The following is an 18383-nucleotide window of genomic DNA, read 5'->3' on the forward strand; positions in this document are numbered from 1 at the left end:
CTGACACATAAGAAGATCATCGAAAGAAAATGAGAAGAAAAGAAAGTGATGTCGAAAGATTGTATGTTCCTAATTCCTATCCGTTTAAATGTTGTTATGTTTTCATTTTTTTTGCAAATATAATAGTACTTATAATTTATTTATATTATGGCTGCAAAATAGTAAATTAATTATTTATTTAAATATCATTAATAAAATATTCAAAAGCTACGTGATTACTGTGCACGTTCATTAAGCCTCAGAATCAATCAAACTGGAGCATAATCCAAATTGAATATTTCAGTAAAACTGACCGACTACTTGTTGATCACTCGCCGACATCATCGACACGTCCGACGGCGGAACACGCCGCGCCGGCAACAGTCGACATCCCGGCGGAGGCTGGTGTGGGGAGATTAACAGGAACCAAAAACTAAATTGAAATGTGTGGGTGTAACTGGGCAGGTTAGGTTTAACCAGCATGGAGTAGGTCAACATGATCAACATGGTTTAGCCACACTCTCTATCAGAGCATCCGTGGCCTATTGGGTAGACCTTTGATTTGCACTCGCAGATAGTGCAGGTTCGATTCCGGGTGGAGGCGTGTACCAATGAGGCATTTTTAGATCTCAAGTACAAAATACGGACGCTCGTACGGTGAAGGAAAACATCGTGAGGAAACCCGCACATGGTTGGTCCCAGACGTATTGACCCGTTCTTTCCTCTGGACTAGGCCGAGTATGTTGCGAGAATGCCGTATGTGCTTGGGCAACCATACAGGCATTTCAAAATTTTGTACCAGGCACTACTGTATTTGAGGAGTGGTTACTTCGCTTTGAAAATACTGTATAAATCATCCACTACGGATGCAAAGGCCTAGTTTTTTTAAGCCACACATGATCCGGTTTAATTTAGACCCGACCGCGCGTATTCTACATTGTACAAGCTGCAGGATATGGACTAAAACCGCTCGTGAGCAGCTGTGCGCGAGCCCCGCAGCAGTCGCAGCAGTCGCCGGCGGATTTGCCGAGATGGATTATCCCACAGCGCAGAACCCCGCCCTCGCCGCCACCGGCTTACCTACATCTCTAGCTCTCATTGACTTCTGTTAATGAAAGCAAAAGTAACTTGGAAAAGCTGCTTTGCCATCTTTTACGTAACGAAATCTATTTAGGATTACGTACCACTATAATAATTGGAGCCGCATGGTACGATCCGGCGAGCTATTTCCTGAACTGAACATAGTATGTTTAAGCTGTCCGAAGCCTCGCCGAAATATACTCGGACGGCGGTAATACAATCGGTCGAGTGGTTCCGTTTGGTCTATCATTTGGGCGCTAGTGTGTGCGGCGTGTCCCGCTAATGCGGACGCGGGTGGGGAGTGGATTGCATTAGTCCCGCGCCGCGTCACGTCGCCGTCCCGTCGACGAGACCCGCATTCGGAGCCGCCTGTGCGAATCTGAATGTTTAATTTGCCGAATGCTTTTGAGTGATGATACATTCAGGGAGTGCGCTGAGCCGCCCCTTTGGAGCTTCTATTTCCAACCGGCCGGTGCTCTATTATAGGATAGGAGCCGGGCCGCCGAATTAGATCTCATTATTCCGATTACGGGTATTGGCAAAATATGAAACGTATCCTTCCGTCGCGGGCGAAATTAGTACGCCACTAGTGTGTCCGCCGTCGGAGCGTTTAATATTAAAAGTCGCACCCTCGGGAGCGGGGACGCCTCGAAACAAAAAGAAAGTAAAAAAATGTTACATTTAAATTCATCCGGAGTTCGAAATGAATAATAAATTACTACAAGAATATGACAAAGTTTGTTATTTTATAGCGGGGAGCAGGTTTAGGTGAACGGGATCCTCGAAGCCGGCTGGGAATTTCAGATAAACTTCTTTCGCGTGTAAATGTTCAAACTGAAAATAGGGAGCTAAACGACTGCATAATATGCTTGAGCGTTTCCAGCGCGACGGCTGCGACTCCGGCGGCGGCGGAGCGTGAACGGCTTCGGGCGGGCGGCGTCACGCTCGCGGCACGCCGGTGTCACGCCGGCGGCGCGTCGCCACGTCGTCACGTCGCCGACGCGGCGGGCACGCTCCGTCGAACACACCACACACCGATTCCGTCTCGAAGCGACACTCGCTGCTCGACGTCAAACGGTTTCGCGCGGATTTTATTTTCTATTCGAAGAAATAAGAAATATTCTCAGAAAGAAAACTGAAAAAGATTATAGAAATGTTTCAGCTCAGGAGCGATATAAAAATGGCCCCGAAATTGCGAAGTAAATAAAACGAGGACTCACTCGACAGGTAGCCCACGTCGTAATGTTACCATCGACATCATATTTATGCGAGCAATAAAAAGGTAACGACGAAAGTTGTAGTCGTTAATTGTAAAGCGATATGACTACGATAATGATGTAGTGTTTGTCGACAACTGGAGGTCAGACAGTTTTCTGTACCTTTGATACGCTTTACTCATGTTTTAGAGTGCGAGGGGGGGGGGGGGGAGAAGGGGGCAGAAGGAGGCGGGGGTACGTGTAACTCACAGCTCAATGGCTCCGAGTGGGTCTGAGCCCTGAGGTCTCGGAGGCCTCTATTGTTCGAGTAGAAAATTAATTAAAATAACAAACTTCAAAACTGAAAGTAATCATCTGAAGGGTGTATTATTATTTCAACAGTTTAATACATTAAGTCACGCTAAGAAGGTACGATTGTTTGAGACGATTATTATTATTGGGTTTTCAATTTTAATATTCCGTTCTTCAAAAGTATTTAATAACTCTATTAAAAACGAAACCGTCGTTGTCCTCAGCCTGATATAATTAATTGGTATTAGGTTACTTCTCTAAATCAAAGAAAAATAAAATAACACATAATATAATATATTATTTAACTACTCTTGGGTTTAAATTGGGTGTTTGTTCTTTACACCGTTTTATACACAAGTTCAGATCGAATCCTTCAAACCTATAAAATTGACGATTATATTTTATGACCTAAAATACACAATACGAGCCTGTGAAGCCCGAAAATCATGAAAAGCAACTTCTGTCGCCCATGGACACTCACAGCTTGCCGGCCTTTTAAGAGGGAATAGGAAAGGGTAGGGAAGGGAAGGGAATAGAGAAGGGTAGGGGATTGGGCCTCCGGTAAACTCACTCACTCGCCGAAATACAGCGCAAGCGCTGTTTCACGCCGGTTTATAATGATAATTATATGAAATTAAAGCCTAATGCCCCCCCCCCCCCCCCCCCTAGAACTACCCCTATAATTGGTGTCCCTGCTTCACTGTGAGGCTGTCGTCGATTTGGATACATGAAGTGCCTATAATATACTGCCTACATCTAGAATCAGGATTTAAGTTACAGTTTTCGTAACGATCATATTTAGGCTACATTGGTGTTTGATAGTTGACGCATTTCATGTGCAGATTTTCTGGTGATATTAGAGTCAATGATTTTTTAAAGTGTTACCCATATAACCTGTGTTTTATTTTACTTCCCTATGGTAATGCTCGTTTTCGGCGCTGTAGAGTATGACTGTTTTATAGAGATAATAACGAATCTCGTTTGAAGCACAAACGTGTGTAATATGCGCGTATTATCGCCAGGTGTTATGAACTAAGATGTTATCCACCATGGCGTCGTCGCTAGTCGATGACAATCAGGCAGTTTTTATTGTGACCTCATAAGTCACCGTCGTGGCGCAGCGCGCACGCCAGTAATAAACCTAGTCCAGCGCCATAAAACACAGTTATAAATTAATCGCGCTACGTTTATGCGAATTCTTCCGCGAGTGGGTCACACGCACCCCCTCTGCCCCGGATGGGTCACATTGACCTCCCCTTCCCTGCTGTTTTCCGCGAGTGGGTCACACTGCACACATCCTCCTCGGCTATAACCGGCACTTATTGTATTAGCTATAATTAGCACCACTTAGCTTACGTTAGGGTTTAGGGCTTAAGTCAATAGTCAGTCGGCTTGTTAATTTTTTTGTTTCATTAAAGTTTGTCGTTAATTTACTAATTTCTCAATAGGAATTTATGCCAGTTAAATGACTCCATTGTTGTATAATAAATAATTAATGTTACGTTCGTGTACCTACCATGAATCGGACGATGGTGTACAGCTTTTACTATCGTCACCGCCGGAGAGACAACGCGCTGTGCACACACAGTGCCCGCGGGAGGAGATCAATTAACTGGCAACATTACAGAGTGAGGTTCGCGCCAGATATGGTAGTGACGAAACTCAACAGTTTAAATCATTCGTTCATAGAAAGGGTATAATATTATTACGATTGCTACATAATATACACTTACTTGCCCGAAATTAATTACTTTATAAATACAAGTTGAGATACGATTGACATTTCAGCAAAAGAATTAGTTTTTTTTTATTTAAAAAGTAAATTCTTTATAGTTACTCTCCATAAACCACTAAGGTTTGTCCGGAGTGTACTGTTGTTTTATAATACTACAATACTTGGGAAACTTAATTAAATATTCTTTTGCATAAAATTAAACATGTAACACTTAATCATAACCTAAGAAAACAAAATATTTAAAAAAATATTACATAACACAATTAGTCCAATTAGTGTAGTAAGTTCACCTCGGAATTCGAGATACCCAGCTGTAAGTATATTTGTATATTTTTATATTCGCAAATATTTGTATATTTTCATCCTTAATGCTGTTTCAAAACCTACATATAATAGGGTGTGCGCAACCATTAAATTTCAAGGTCAAAAGAAGGCGGCGTGCGGCCTCCCCTAGTAGAAACTAGGGGAGGCCGCACGGTGTCCAGTTTATGTCATGATGAGCAGTAGCCTAAGAAGGTAACTCATCATAACATCAACTGGACAACGATTGAGAGCAGACAAATTTCGACAACAAGAGGACTATTGATTTCTGTATTGAATAAGATATATCTATCTCACTACCCGTAAACATACTTCGTACAGTACAGTAACATTAAACAGTATATTTATTTAAACTTAAATATCCGATGAATTCTCATATCAAGGGCTCATAAATGAAAAGGACATTAAGATTCCGGCGAAGTGGAGGCCATCTCGAGTAGACAAACACCTGCATAGTAACTATCGCGTTAACATAATCTTTCTGTAATTCTGTGCTCGACCGTCTAGATGGAGCGATTTAATTCCAGTTAATATTTTGTAGGGGCTCGGGGTGCGGGGCGCGGGACAGAACAGACAGAAAGACAGAATTATTCTTTATCATAAACTCCGTCTACTGGAGACGAATTTTAAACGAATTATTGCAAATTTTGCTAAACTTTGATATAAATTCTTAATTGAATTACCGGGAGTCGGCTGGCTCCATTCATAGGCGGGCCGATAGACGAGTCCGGCTGGGCACGATCAGCGACGAGGGCTATATTTTAAAAGATATTAAATATTTGCAGTTTCGTCCAGGAAAACTTCTCCGAAAGTAATTTGAGTGAAAAACTCTCATCGCAGTGAGATGCTACTCGACGTCAACAATCAACCAGCAAGAATTTTTAACTTAAAATGTTACATTGCCAATCGTTAATGGTAGTTATAGCCAACATCATTATATTTGTATGTAAGAATTTTTCGTTACAACAGAATATTTTTGTTTATGATAACTCTACATCCTATTCGCTTGAATCGGCATCGGGCGTGCAGAAGAAATATTTACCTCTGTCTGTCTTACGGCCATTCCCAATATTTGATCTATCTCTGGTTTTGCCCTACTAGAGATAGGAATAGCTCACATTACGGCCGTTCCCAATATTTGATCTATCTCTGGTTTTGCCCTACTAGAGATAGGAATAGCTCACATTAGACATTAGAGACATATATTTTATGTCAATTGTGAGCTATTCCTATCTCTAGTAGGGCAAAACCAGAGATAGATAAAATATTGGGAACGGCCGTTAGACATTAGAGACATATATTTTATGTCAATTTATGTCAAATCATATAATTAACAGCCAACAGTTTGGATTTCAGAGGGAAAAATCTGCGGAGGAAACAGTTTCTTCTCTCGTAAATAAAGTAGTTTCCCACCTCGACGAGGGTCGGTGCTGTGTTGGTGTATTTCTTGATCTGGCTAAGGCATTCGACACAGTCTCAATACCCATACTCTTGGGAAAACTAGAATCTTGTGGCGTTAGGGGTATTGCACTAAAATGGTTTACCAGCTATTTATCAGACAGACTTCAACGAGTTAAACTAGGTAATGACTTAAGTGATGCTAAACCAATTACCTCAGGGCAGCGTATTAGACCCAGCACTTTTCTTACTCTACATCAACGAGATCGCCTCCTTGCCATTAGCCTCTGCAGACATCTACTGCTACGCGGATGATACTGCACTCATTTTCCACGCTAAAACTGTAAGTGATGTCCGTCGAATTGCTGAAAAAGGATTAGCGATTCTGCCGATGAGCGAGAGTCCTGTAATTGTCCCCAAATTCAAAGAGTACCAAACTTGAAATATCTTGGCATCATTTTAGATGAGAAGCTGTCCTTTAGGGAACATATCTGCCTACTGACCTCCCGTATTCGAAAAATAATACCAGTTCTGAAAAATCTACGCAACGCAGCGGACCCTCACTTACTAAGAACCATATACCTACATCTCTGTCAGTCTATCACAAACTACTACATTCCTGTGTGGGGAGGTGCAGCGTCTACCACCCTTATCGCTGCCGAAAGAGCTCAGCGTGCTTTACTTAAAGTTGCTCTGAACAAGAGGAAAAGATATCCCACTTCTGCTCTGTATTAAGAATTTCGTGTATTAAGTGTTAGGAAACTCTACATACTAAGAGCAGGAGTGGCTATGCACAAGCATATCCTTAGCTCCTCCCATTACATAACACTAATGAAACAACGGTCATTTAGAGTTCCCGCAGTCGCCGTCAAAACTTCGTTCGCTCAAAAATTTGGCTTGTTTCTCCTGCCTTACATATACAATAACCTTATTAAGTTATGCCAAATTGATAAGTTATCTTTTAAGAAAGTTCATTGATCAAAATGACCGAATAAAGTCATGCACACATAAATACACACACAAATACACACACACACACACACACACACAACACACACGCACTCGCACTCGCACATACACACACTCACACTAATAACATCAATAAAATAACTTTTAATTTAGTGTAATTATATTACTAACTAGCTGTTGCCCGCGACTTCGTGCGCGTCAGCAAAATATGATAAAAAAAGAAAATGAAAAAGTGAGAAATTTTCCCCTTCCTTACCCTAATAGTAAAAAAGGGATTTTGTTAAGTAGTTGATCTGATCACTTTTCATGAACCTAAAGTTGTAGATAAAAACGCCAATACTGTATAGAAAATCTTAAGGATAACGAATAAGAGAAAAATTATTATTTTTAAACAAAGATTGAAACTGACTTCCAAGATAAAGAAAATAGTAATTTTCGTAAATGAACTAAAAAGTATTAATTAATAATTCCTATTCTGTACCTACTCAGTATTTCTGTTCTCAATCTTCATAATTTGAAGTCGGTACCAGTCATATAATTTGCAGTTATATTTTGTCATAGAACTGGCGATTAGGTTAGCTGGTGGTACCGACATAAAAATAATGAAGACTGAGAACAGAAATACTGAGTACAGAATATGAATTATTTAATACTTTTTAGTTCATTTAATCTAGATCTACAAAAAAAACGGTAAATTGCACATAGAAATTGCGCTAAAGTTAGCTGCTACGAATTAAAAAAATATTATGAAGATTGAATACAGAAATAGTTGACGCGTCTATGTGTGTCCCAAAAAATATCCAGGAGTTCCCTCTATATCTTACGAATTTCAGTATCAGATCACCACTTTCGTAAGCATTGTACCAAATTTGGGTTATTGTACCTCTATAAAGTACACTAAACACTAAATAGCAACAAAAGAGTTTTGAAAATCAGTCAACAAACGGTGGAACAATAATATAATCAAAGGCAAGATTTTTGATAATAATGTGATGATTCATGGCATGATTATAGTGATGATGATGATTAGTATTATTGACACATTGACATAATAATATGCTTTTAGTTGTTGAAACAACGCCAAAATTTGCCGAACATTTAACTATAAGGATTCAAGAGTTCTTTACAGCACCTTCGGAACCAGGGTGTGCTTCGGCGCAAATTCTTATTTTTTGGTAGTTAAAGCTTAAAATCCTTCAGAAAAACGTAAAATCACTATATGTTTTAATATACATTTTAAGAAGTCCTGTCGATTTCTCATGGATTGCATCAGATCATCACTTTTGAGATCATGTTACCAAATTCGGGCTACATATTATACAACAACAAAAGAATATTGGAAATCGGTCTACAAACGACGCAGTTGTCCGCGAACCAATATAAAAAAAGTGAAATATATCCCCCTCTTTTTCGGAAGTCGGTTAAAAAGTAGCCTAAGTTATGCCTTACTACATCAGCTATGTGCCAAAAAAAGTCCCGTCAAAATCGCTCCAGCCATTTCAGAGATTAGCCGAAACAAACAGACAGACATACAGACAAAAATTGTAAAAAATGTTGTTTTGGAGTATGTACCCTATAATAAATACATTCATATGAATCTAGTAAAAAACGGTTCTTTCAATATTACAAACAGACACTCCAATTTTATTTATATTTTTATTTATATGTATGTATAGATGTATAGATTATTAAAAAAAAATACTAATAAAATGATGTAATTATTGTAACTTCGTTTCGTCCCCACAGGACAGGCATCGCCTAGTGTGGGCTGTGTGGGGATCCGTTATCGCATTATATTATGTTAAAATTTTTTGGTCAGTAAATATTTGTATTTGTATGATATTTAATTTTAGTATATGATGTAAAACTCATTTAAAACCCATTTAATTGATATAGATTTAATTATTATGTTATTATTATTATTATATAACCCTTAACAGTATGTAATAATAATGTCATGGTTAGTGGTTAGTCGTCTTAGATCAAGCAGTCTTTAGTATATTTGACCCTCAGAAATGAATTCAGTCGCTCGTAGGAAAATTATTTACTATTTTAGAATCCAATTTCGTGTCACAAAACAAATCCTTATCTTATATCTTTAAACGAGCAATTCTTGTATATACATATTTAATTGGAATCTCGGAATCGGCTCGGGTTTCGGGGGCGATAAATCGATCTAGCTAGGAGTCATTTTTAGAAAATGTCATTTTATTCGTGTTTTATCGAATACCGAGCAAAGCTCGGTCAAATAGCTAGTTAATTATTATACTTAGTGACAAAACGCATTGTGTTTGACAAACTCCTTTAAATTCAACATAAAATTTCATTGATCTTTAAAGAAAATGGCGAACGTAGATGATAATTTTAAACTGCTTCACGGCGGGTGTACGCGGAGCTTCGCGGGAAAAATTTCAATCAAAATGATCCCAACGAGACGGGCAATAAAGATGGCTGATATGAAGTGAACAGCCAGTCGAGGGCCGGGGAAGACGCCGCTGTACTTATTTTCTACAGTTATCTACATAATATTATACTTGGGCGAAGAATTGACATTTTTGTTTGTAATACCTGATGCCATAGAATTTACTTATATTATTATTATTATTTATTAATTATAATATAATTTATTATAACAATTACAGATACGTCAAAAATCCACTATAGATATGTAACAAATTATGTTTCAAGCTAGGACTGAACGTAACGAGTTACATTTTATCCTTCGAAAGTCATAGGATTTTAGAGAAATAAAATGTTTATGCAACTAGCGAACCATTATTAATTCGTCGTCCTCACTAAACGTCGATAGAGTCCTCTAAAATGTAATGTGGCGACTGCAAATTGATCGGGAGTCTCAAGACATTGCGCAGAGAGAGCGTTATTTCCGACCGACGACTTGTATGATAATCGGGCTCCGTCTACGAGTTCGGCTCGATATACGACATCACTTCACTGTCCAGCTCGCCGATCGTGATGAGAGGCGGTCCTCGTATCGAATGACTGAAATACAATTCGTTTAAAATTTTCCAACGAGTATTAATTTCGATTCGCTCCTGTTTTGCGAGCGTTCGTCCGACTCGGGGCTGTATTAATATTCCGGAGATGAATTATTTAACTTTAATGCAGAGTGAATGTAAAATTTACGCAGCGGTCCGCAACATGCTCGCGGAAGAGGTTCGTCTGTAAGAAGCCTGCTAACTTATCAAAGTCAATAACTACTACGTTATAAAACGAACTCCAAAGGGGTTAGCTATGTTATAAGGCTCCAAGGAAACTCGTTAGCGTGTTATAAAAGCGCACACTATCACACCACACTCGCACACTCGCACAGACCTGCGTCAGAAAACATCCTCTGGTAGATCTCGTCGCAATCTGGACAGACAGAATACTATATTAAGCTTAGAGAACGTAACGACATTAATAAAATTGAAATTGTAGGAGTACACAATATTATAACACGAGATTACGTTTGCGGGGTTCGGGTTTCAGTTTCGAGTAAGCTCCTGGAAATTTCATTGGTGAGTCTCGAAAAGGAGGGATTATACTAGGTCGTAGCGAGCGGAGTCCGACGGCCGATATAATCGACGAGACCGCACGCTCGTGTGTCAATAAAAAGTGAATAAAGCAGGTTCCCCGGAATATTGTGCTGCAGATGATCATCGTCTTAGTTTTATAACATTTTATGACGAGCGAATAAAAAGTTAGCTACAAGAAATATAGTCGTAAAGGCGCACATCACTCGCACGCCCGTATCTGTGAAGTAATAAATATAAAACCCGACGAATACTACACGAAAATAAAACCAACTACACAAAAAATGTGATGAGCACAACCTCGTGCGGCCGCCGGCCCAGCAACAAACAAAGTCATTTGGATAAATTACTACCTCCGTCCTCCGTCCTGCGCCCTCAGGACGGGATTATGTGTAGGCTGCTGTGCTCTATACTCTATAGGGTCGATATATCCTGAGCCCGACTTTAATAACTATTTCTAGACACGCAGCTCGGTGCGCAGGTTTATACACAAGTCTCGACTCAAAGAGTTCTTTACATGAACGAGCAAGACAACAAAAATAATTTGCTCGCTAAATTATAATAATAGTATATGGACGCTTCACACCACGCCAGTCCGGTCCCGTGCTATGTACCTGAGGACTTGTGTTACGGGTACCAGACAACGGAAACATAATTAATAATTTTATACTATACATATATTTAAGATTTTTATTATATCATACACATTTTATACACATCCATGACCCAGGAACTTTGAAAACTTTTTGTTCCGTCGGCGAGATTCGAACCCGCGACCTCCAGCGTGAGCTACCAACGCGCTCATCCACTGAGCAACAGAGGTCGTCAAAGGTCGTCAGAAGTTCTGTTTAAATAACTTAAAACAGGAAAGTGGCTAAATAATGATAACATTTTGCAAGAGACCAGGAGCTGCACGAGCTGAATGTGATAGGGTCAGTGACAGATTTCCTGGTTCTTCGAGCTGGATGGTCTCAACTCTCAGGTAAGCGCTCTCAAGTAAAAAAACGCGTCTCGTCTACTACCTATTTAGATTTTAGACTAATAGATCAGTCATGTTATACCCCATTGAGCACTGAACAATTTAATTTAGCTCAAAACGTCACGTCACAATATTAAAAATTCGACGTCCGCGTGACGTTCGTTTGGGTGTGTACCGGTCCTTAGTTTAAATCCGGCGTAGTACACAATAACGTAACATTCAGTTGACAAATGGTTTTAGTGGCCGCCACGAACATAACTCCGGCGCGGGCGGCGCGGGCGGCGCGGGCGAAAACTAATTATGTTTAAGGTTGCGTCTGTTGGCACGAGCTCAACTCGAGACTCGCTGTAACTTGTGCGTACATAATATGATTGTTACCTTTATTATACTCGCTTTTTAGGGTTCCGTACCCAAAGGGTAAAAACGGGACCCTATTTCTGAGACTTCGATATCTATCCGTCCGTCTGTCCGTCCGCGTCTGTCAGTCTCCAGGCTGTAACTCAAGAACCCCTATATTGGATGCTCTATAACGGTACGGAACCCTTCGTGCGCGAGTCCGACTCGAACTTGGCCTTGCTTAGATTTATGTTGGTAAAAACTGCTAAATATAATTATTGTCGGTATTTGTTTTCTGTTGTCTCCAAAAAATACTAACGACAAAGTTTAATTCGAGAAACAGTCGAGAGCCAGGCTTCCACTCGATGTGAGTCAGTAAATATAACTTTTGTAATAAATTTAATTGAAGATTTAATTTCATTTGAAAGTCAATTCGTTTGACTAGTGGAACAGAGCCTCGAAACGAAACAAAACCTAAGCGTATGCGGTTCACTAATGACTACGAGTCGTATGACGTATCGTATGTTATCATAATATTAATACGCAAACGAAAAACTTTGTAACCCTTTTTACGAAAAATGGGGAAACGTAGGTGCATGAAATTTTGCACAGTTATCTATACTCGTACTAATATTATAAATGCGAAAGTATACTTAATATTATAAATGCGAAAGTATCTCTGTCTGTCTGTCTGTCTCATTTTCACGCCAAAACTACCGAACCGATTGTAATGAAATGTTGTACACAGATAGTCTAAAGCCTGAGAAAGGACATAGGCTACTTTTTTACTGGAAAAAAGGGTTGTAAGGGGGTGAAAATACGTAAATTTGTTCAAATTAAGTTAGTTCCAAAAATTCATAATAGATGGCGCCATGCCGTCTCCTACATCGCGCTGACGCTTGCTCAAAAGTCTTTAAGAGGTGGTATCATCTTACATTCAAGTTTCGATTTTTTTTCGATTGTTATTTCTATTCTACGTTATTAAATAACTCAGAACTTTATCTATGTAGTGAGCAGTGACGTCACCTATCAATGATAAATAGTTTATGGGTAAAGTTGTGTAATGGGGGGCTAAATATACTTTAAAATTTGGCATAAATAAAATTAAATTTAAAAAAATGAAATAAGTTATACAGTGCACACTGCACAGCTGTTATTGGGTGTCTTGATTTAAGGGGTACCAGGGTTATTTTATAAAAGCTTTTGACACCAATTTTGTTGACATCGCGCGCTATAAACTGAAGTCCACGCGGACGAAGTCGCGGGCAACAGCTAGTAGTTTATATGGTGAAGGAGTGCATCGAACTAATATTATTTGGAAATTATGCTTTTATCATAAATTTTTTTAACAAATAAAACATTACACACACTACAACACACACACATGAGAAATGACAGATTTTTGAGTGACAAGCCTATACATACGAATTATACTCTTTTATTTATGGTTGGAGTCTGACAACAAGTTGACAAATTGAAAATGGATTATAGTTTTTTTTATTGAATCTAAGATACTATTAGACAATACTTACACGGCCAGTCTGAGATCAGCTAAGTCCCAGAGACAAGAGTTGAAAAAAAATTATAAAGTTAATATTTTTTACAAAATATAGGTAGTAGTCCTAATGTCGTTGAAACTAAGGTCGAATTTCGACCATTGGGCGATCTCTAGTTTAATAAAAATCACGTAGGTATATTATAATATAAATAGACGAATAAAATTATGCTATATTTTGATTCCACAGCTGTTATCGTTTACAACAAATTGTTATCGCTCCATACGTCGGAGTTAGGTAGTGGTCAGCACCGCTGTGAGCAGTTCGAGTCGGATGTAACCGGTTCACGCGCCGGGTGAAACCGGCTCGATTCAGTTTCAATTCGAGGCACGCACGTCCGTTTCAATAAATATGTTAAAATGTTTGTTAAAGCGCGGGACATAAATTGGAAATCACATACATCGGGCCGCGTTTGTGAGTTTTTTGAATGGGCTCGCGACAAATGAGATAAACCCCGTTAATGTCGCGGTAATATTGAACATGTTTCATGTGAAGTGTCGACACATGCGGCTACACAAAGCCAGTGGCTAGTTTATGGCCTTAGCCATATTTATCTCTATTAATTACGGAAACATTATAACAATATTTTGTGCTACTTTCAATAAAATGAAGCTGTCGTTTCATATTATTTAGGTGTACAATATTATAACTATAATATTTTTACTTCTAAATATAATATAATAGTTAAGCTAAGACAGGAGCCAGTCGTAATCATAATACTGCCTAGGTATAAACGTGTCAGTTATAAAAGTAGTAAACTTTTCGGTAAGCGGAGACGTCCGGAGGGGCAGTAGTGATCGTAAAATATCTTCGACTGGAGACGTCCCGCGCGAGGACCGTACTGCGTACCTACACAACTTTAGCGATCTCCGGGGACCGTTTATGTTGCGGTTATTTGAGCCTGGGCCTCCTTCGAAATGGATGGCTCGTGAGTAGCTCCGATTTTTCGACAATCTTTCAGGAAAATGCAAAATCCAATTACGCGCTGAGTAGGAGCCGGGTAATGAATATCACCGAATTTCAATTGTGAAGTGCGTGAATTGTTGGGGGGGCGGGGGGTCGCAGGGGGGGGGACACCTGCCCCCCGTCACCGTATCCTCACTCGACGCACCCAATATATTTTTATTGGTTTCTGGTTCGCGAACAACTCTTTATTGGATTATGATCAGCATCAGCCGCATTTGAAACATTTTCAAGGACTGTGTCCGGGTTAAAATATAGAATCAGCGTACTCTAAGGACGGGTCCGAGTTGTAAAAACAAGCCGCGCGTAATCTCCGATACAGCCTCGTAAATAACTAACAAACGGCCGGAATATATCATAGCGGGGGGAGGCGGGGTGCGGCGGTGCGGGAGGGCGGAGATGCTCCACATCTATCTAAATGTAAAAATGTCCGTGCGGCAGAATTTAGCGCAGCGCTGGAAAATGCCAAACATCCAGAATTGAGCGATCCGGGCACGTAAACTATTGGAATAACTCGGGTGGGCGCCGGGGGCGTGTGGGGGGGTACACGGGCGGGGGCTGAGGTCGCACCGTATTTATAATGCGATTTTATAATAGAAGCTGCGCTAATACTAAATAGGAATATTGGCTAATGGGTCATAATTCAAATAGTTGGGGCTTTGTGTTTCATTTGTTATTGTTAGTAATGTTTAGGTTAGTCAGTTTCGTTTGGCGGTAGCACATAGTTAGTATTCGACGTCGCTGGGTTGAAATAATAATCTCGAGGATATGTTTGAATAATATTGCGAGTGTAATTATTTTCATGTTTGTAGTTCTATTTTGGGAGGTTAATCGTTTAAAAGATCTCCGCCGTGTTGCAGACTATTGTGATTTTATTACTTAGCAGTAACATTTCATTGTAATACTAGCGGCCCGGTACGTGCTTCACTTAAAAAAATTGGAACTTGCTTGTACTGACAACACTGAAAAGAGTTTCAATTCGACATTGCGAATTTAAATACGTCTGTTTCTTATGTCATTGGATAATACGGTTAATATGGCTGAAGGACTTTGTATCCATGGTCTCACTGGTGGATTTACAGATTTGCCGCCTGTAGTCTATTCAATTTTGCCGCCCCTATAACTGACCTTTGAAATTCAATACGTTAGAGAAACACAATCATATCCCACCGGCCACCAAGAACATTTTTTGAAAATTTTTGCTGAGACGACCACACAAGGTTTCACCCTGTGCGGTAGCGAAACGGCGAAACCTTACATATTTACTGGTATGTAGCATTTGTTTAAGCTAGGGTCAGTAGAGTTAGGCCGTGTAGATTCAGAAGCTAATTGGCTCTACATGATATCTCATATCTTTTTCACAGGGTAAACCTTATGTGGTCGTCTCGGCAATATTTTACAAGAAATGCTTTTGGTGGGTTTTTTTATTTCTGTAAGATAAAAAAATGGTGCTAAATTTGCCGCCCCTCTAAATCTGCCGCCCTAGGCTACCTAGCCTATTGGTAAATCCGCCACTGCATGGTCTTCATGATCATAAATAAAAAAAAAACAATTCGACAGCAAAATCGCCATTACTAAAATGATCTGCCATATTCTGTTTTATTGTTAATTATAAATTATTAGGACAATTAATCGAAATAAAAACTATCCTTTATGTTAAGTTGGACCACATTACACATTAAATGCCAACTTTCATCACAACGGTGGTTGACGTGGTGAAGAGTTCATTGGGAACATACATTATCATGACACTGGATTTTTATATATTAAGATTATGTGGATTAATTTTGACGTGGGAGAGCCATGCTTTGGCACGAATGGGCCGGCTCGACCAAGGGCTCACAGAAAATCGGCGTGACACATACGGCGTGACGGAAAAGCACAGCGCTTGCGCTGTGTTTCGCCGAGTGAGTGAGTTTACCAGAGGCCTAATCCCCAACCCTTTTCCCTTCCCTGCCCTCCCCTATTTCCTTTCTTACCCTCCCCTATTCTCTTCCCTACCCTCCCCTATTACCCTATTCCCTTTTAAAAGGCCGGCAATGCACCTGCAGCTCTTCTGATGCTGCGAGTGTTCATGGGCGACGGAAGTTGCTTTCCATCAGGTGACCCGTTTGCCCCCTTATTTCATAAAAAAAAATGTAAGTATATTTTGTTTGTACTTACAAATTACAACGAGTATATATATATATATATATATATATATATATATATATATATATATATATATATATATATATATATTAAATGTAATCAATCAGATGCTTATTCACTTTAAGAAGAGAGTCAAGTTAAAAACAGAGAATTTTCAATTTCATGGAAATACTTGCAGCAGTTGCGGAGAAATTTTTATTTTTATTTTTTTTATTTAAAAGTAACATTGTATTTATGATACCTTTATTATACAAATACAAATTAACTAGACGCACGGTTTGATGACGTATTGCATTCCAGCATTTCCAGTCGAGCGGTCAGAGCGGTGCGTCGAGTTTTAAATTGTAATTTTCCATCTTTTTAGTAAAAGATGGCCCTGTGCGAGTTTCTTACGCCAGTTCTTCTCGCCGGGTTAGTTCCCGAACCGGTGGTAGGCACCTTAGTAACGACGTTTGGAAACAATTTTGTAAAATAATTACTCTGTATAAAAAGTATTTTGAATTTGATTTTTATGCTTGAGCGGAAAGCCTAAAACTGCTGCTTCAGCAATTATATGCCACAGCATATTGCTGTATGGTGTAAAACATCTAGTAAAGCGAATAAGGTAGTATACGAGATAAGGTTTATACTCACCGACGACGTGGAGCGTGACGAAGAAGGAGCGCACGGGCTGCGTGGAGACCTGGCACTCGTACACGCCGGCGTCGCGCTGCTGCGCCCACTTCACCTGCAGCGTCCAGTCGTCCGTCAGCGGCGAGTGCGACGCCTGGAACCGCTGGTCCGACGTGTACGTGTACCCGCCCACCGTCAGGATGTGCAGGTCGCGGTGCCGGATCCACGACACCTGCAACACACACACACACCTCGTCAGTGTCGTTACCGATTACGAGTTGGGGTGGGACAGGCTGGTCATTGGGCATCTAGTTTTCTCTGGCGTTACGTGAAAAATGTCGCTGTTGGCTACTCTGTCAGATATCACACTGGGTTTTTATTCGAGTGAAGGCAGAGATGGTACCCTCGTGCACTGCACGTACACGAAAGCACCGCGCGTGAAACTAACTCCTGAGTGGGCCCGGTTTCATGAAGCCGGCGAATATTACGATACTGACATCGATACGCCCCGTCTTAAAGCTCAGTATAAAAGACTGACAATAAATAGACCGAGTAAATAGGCTGCTAAGCATTGTTGCCCTTTAAAGGCGCACAAAAGAAATACTGCCTGTAATTAAAGAGTTTTGTTGGGCTTCGGGCGCTATTTATCTTTGTCAAAATATATTCGCTCGCAACGAGCGCGTTTAGATCAGCGAGGAGCGGGGCGGGAAGCGGAGCGCGGGGCCGCTCCGGGAGGACGGGGGGGGGGGGGGGGGGGGGAGCTAAAGCATTTGTAATTGTTGTTTTAAATGCTTACGTAAATTGAAACACATCCCGTAACTAAATGTCAACAGAGCGGGGAACAGCGCCGGGCTGGGAGCGGCGAGCGGCGAGCGGGGAACACGTGCACACGAAAAAGTTTTAATTTGCTTAATTTCTTTTCCGTACGAGTTCCCGTATTAGTTGGAAGTTTTTTGTGATTCACCAGTCGCTCGTATTAATAATACTCGAATCGTATCAAAATAATGAGACTGGAACGAGGAACGTTTTTAATATTTTTATACGATAAAGTAATTTAATTTGCCTACATAAATGGAGGTAATAAATAATAGGGTCCGCAATAAAAATTAAACAACAATAACTTTATCGTCGAAGTTCTCGTAAATCTTATTATTTAACCTCACGACGTCGTGACCCTGAGCCGTCCTAATTTGTCTGTCTGCCGTCTAGGTATTATTAAATTTTTTCTAAGGTAAATGCTGTACTCGATTAGCATAAATACTG

At 40.2% G+C, this 18383-nt stretch overlaps 1 protein-coding gene across 1 annotated transcript in view; it reads right to left on the bottom strand.

Moving 5' to 3' along the window:
- Positions 1-18383, bottom strand: part of LOC121730654 (zwei Ig domain protein zig-8-like) — a 272454-nt gene that overhangs the window by 25856 nt on the left and 228215 nt on the right. The window contains exons 3-4 of the mRNA XM_042119796.1: positions 17142-17352; positions 10324-10362 (exon numbers count right to left, since the gene is read on the bottom strand). Coding sequence (XP_041975730.1) covers positions 10324-10362; positions 17142-17352 — 250 coding nt within the window. The remainder of the gene's footprint in view (positions 1-10323; positions 10363-17141; positions 17353-18383) is intronic.

The sequence above is a fragment of the Aricia agestis genome, chromosome 9 (assembly GCF_905147365.1).
Source record: "Aricia agestis chromosome 9, ilAriAges1.1, whole genome shotgun sequence".
NCBI classification, from domain to species: Eukaryota; Metazoa; Arthropoda; class Insecta; order Lepidoptera; family Lycaenidae; genus Aricia; species Aricia agestis.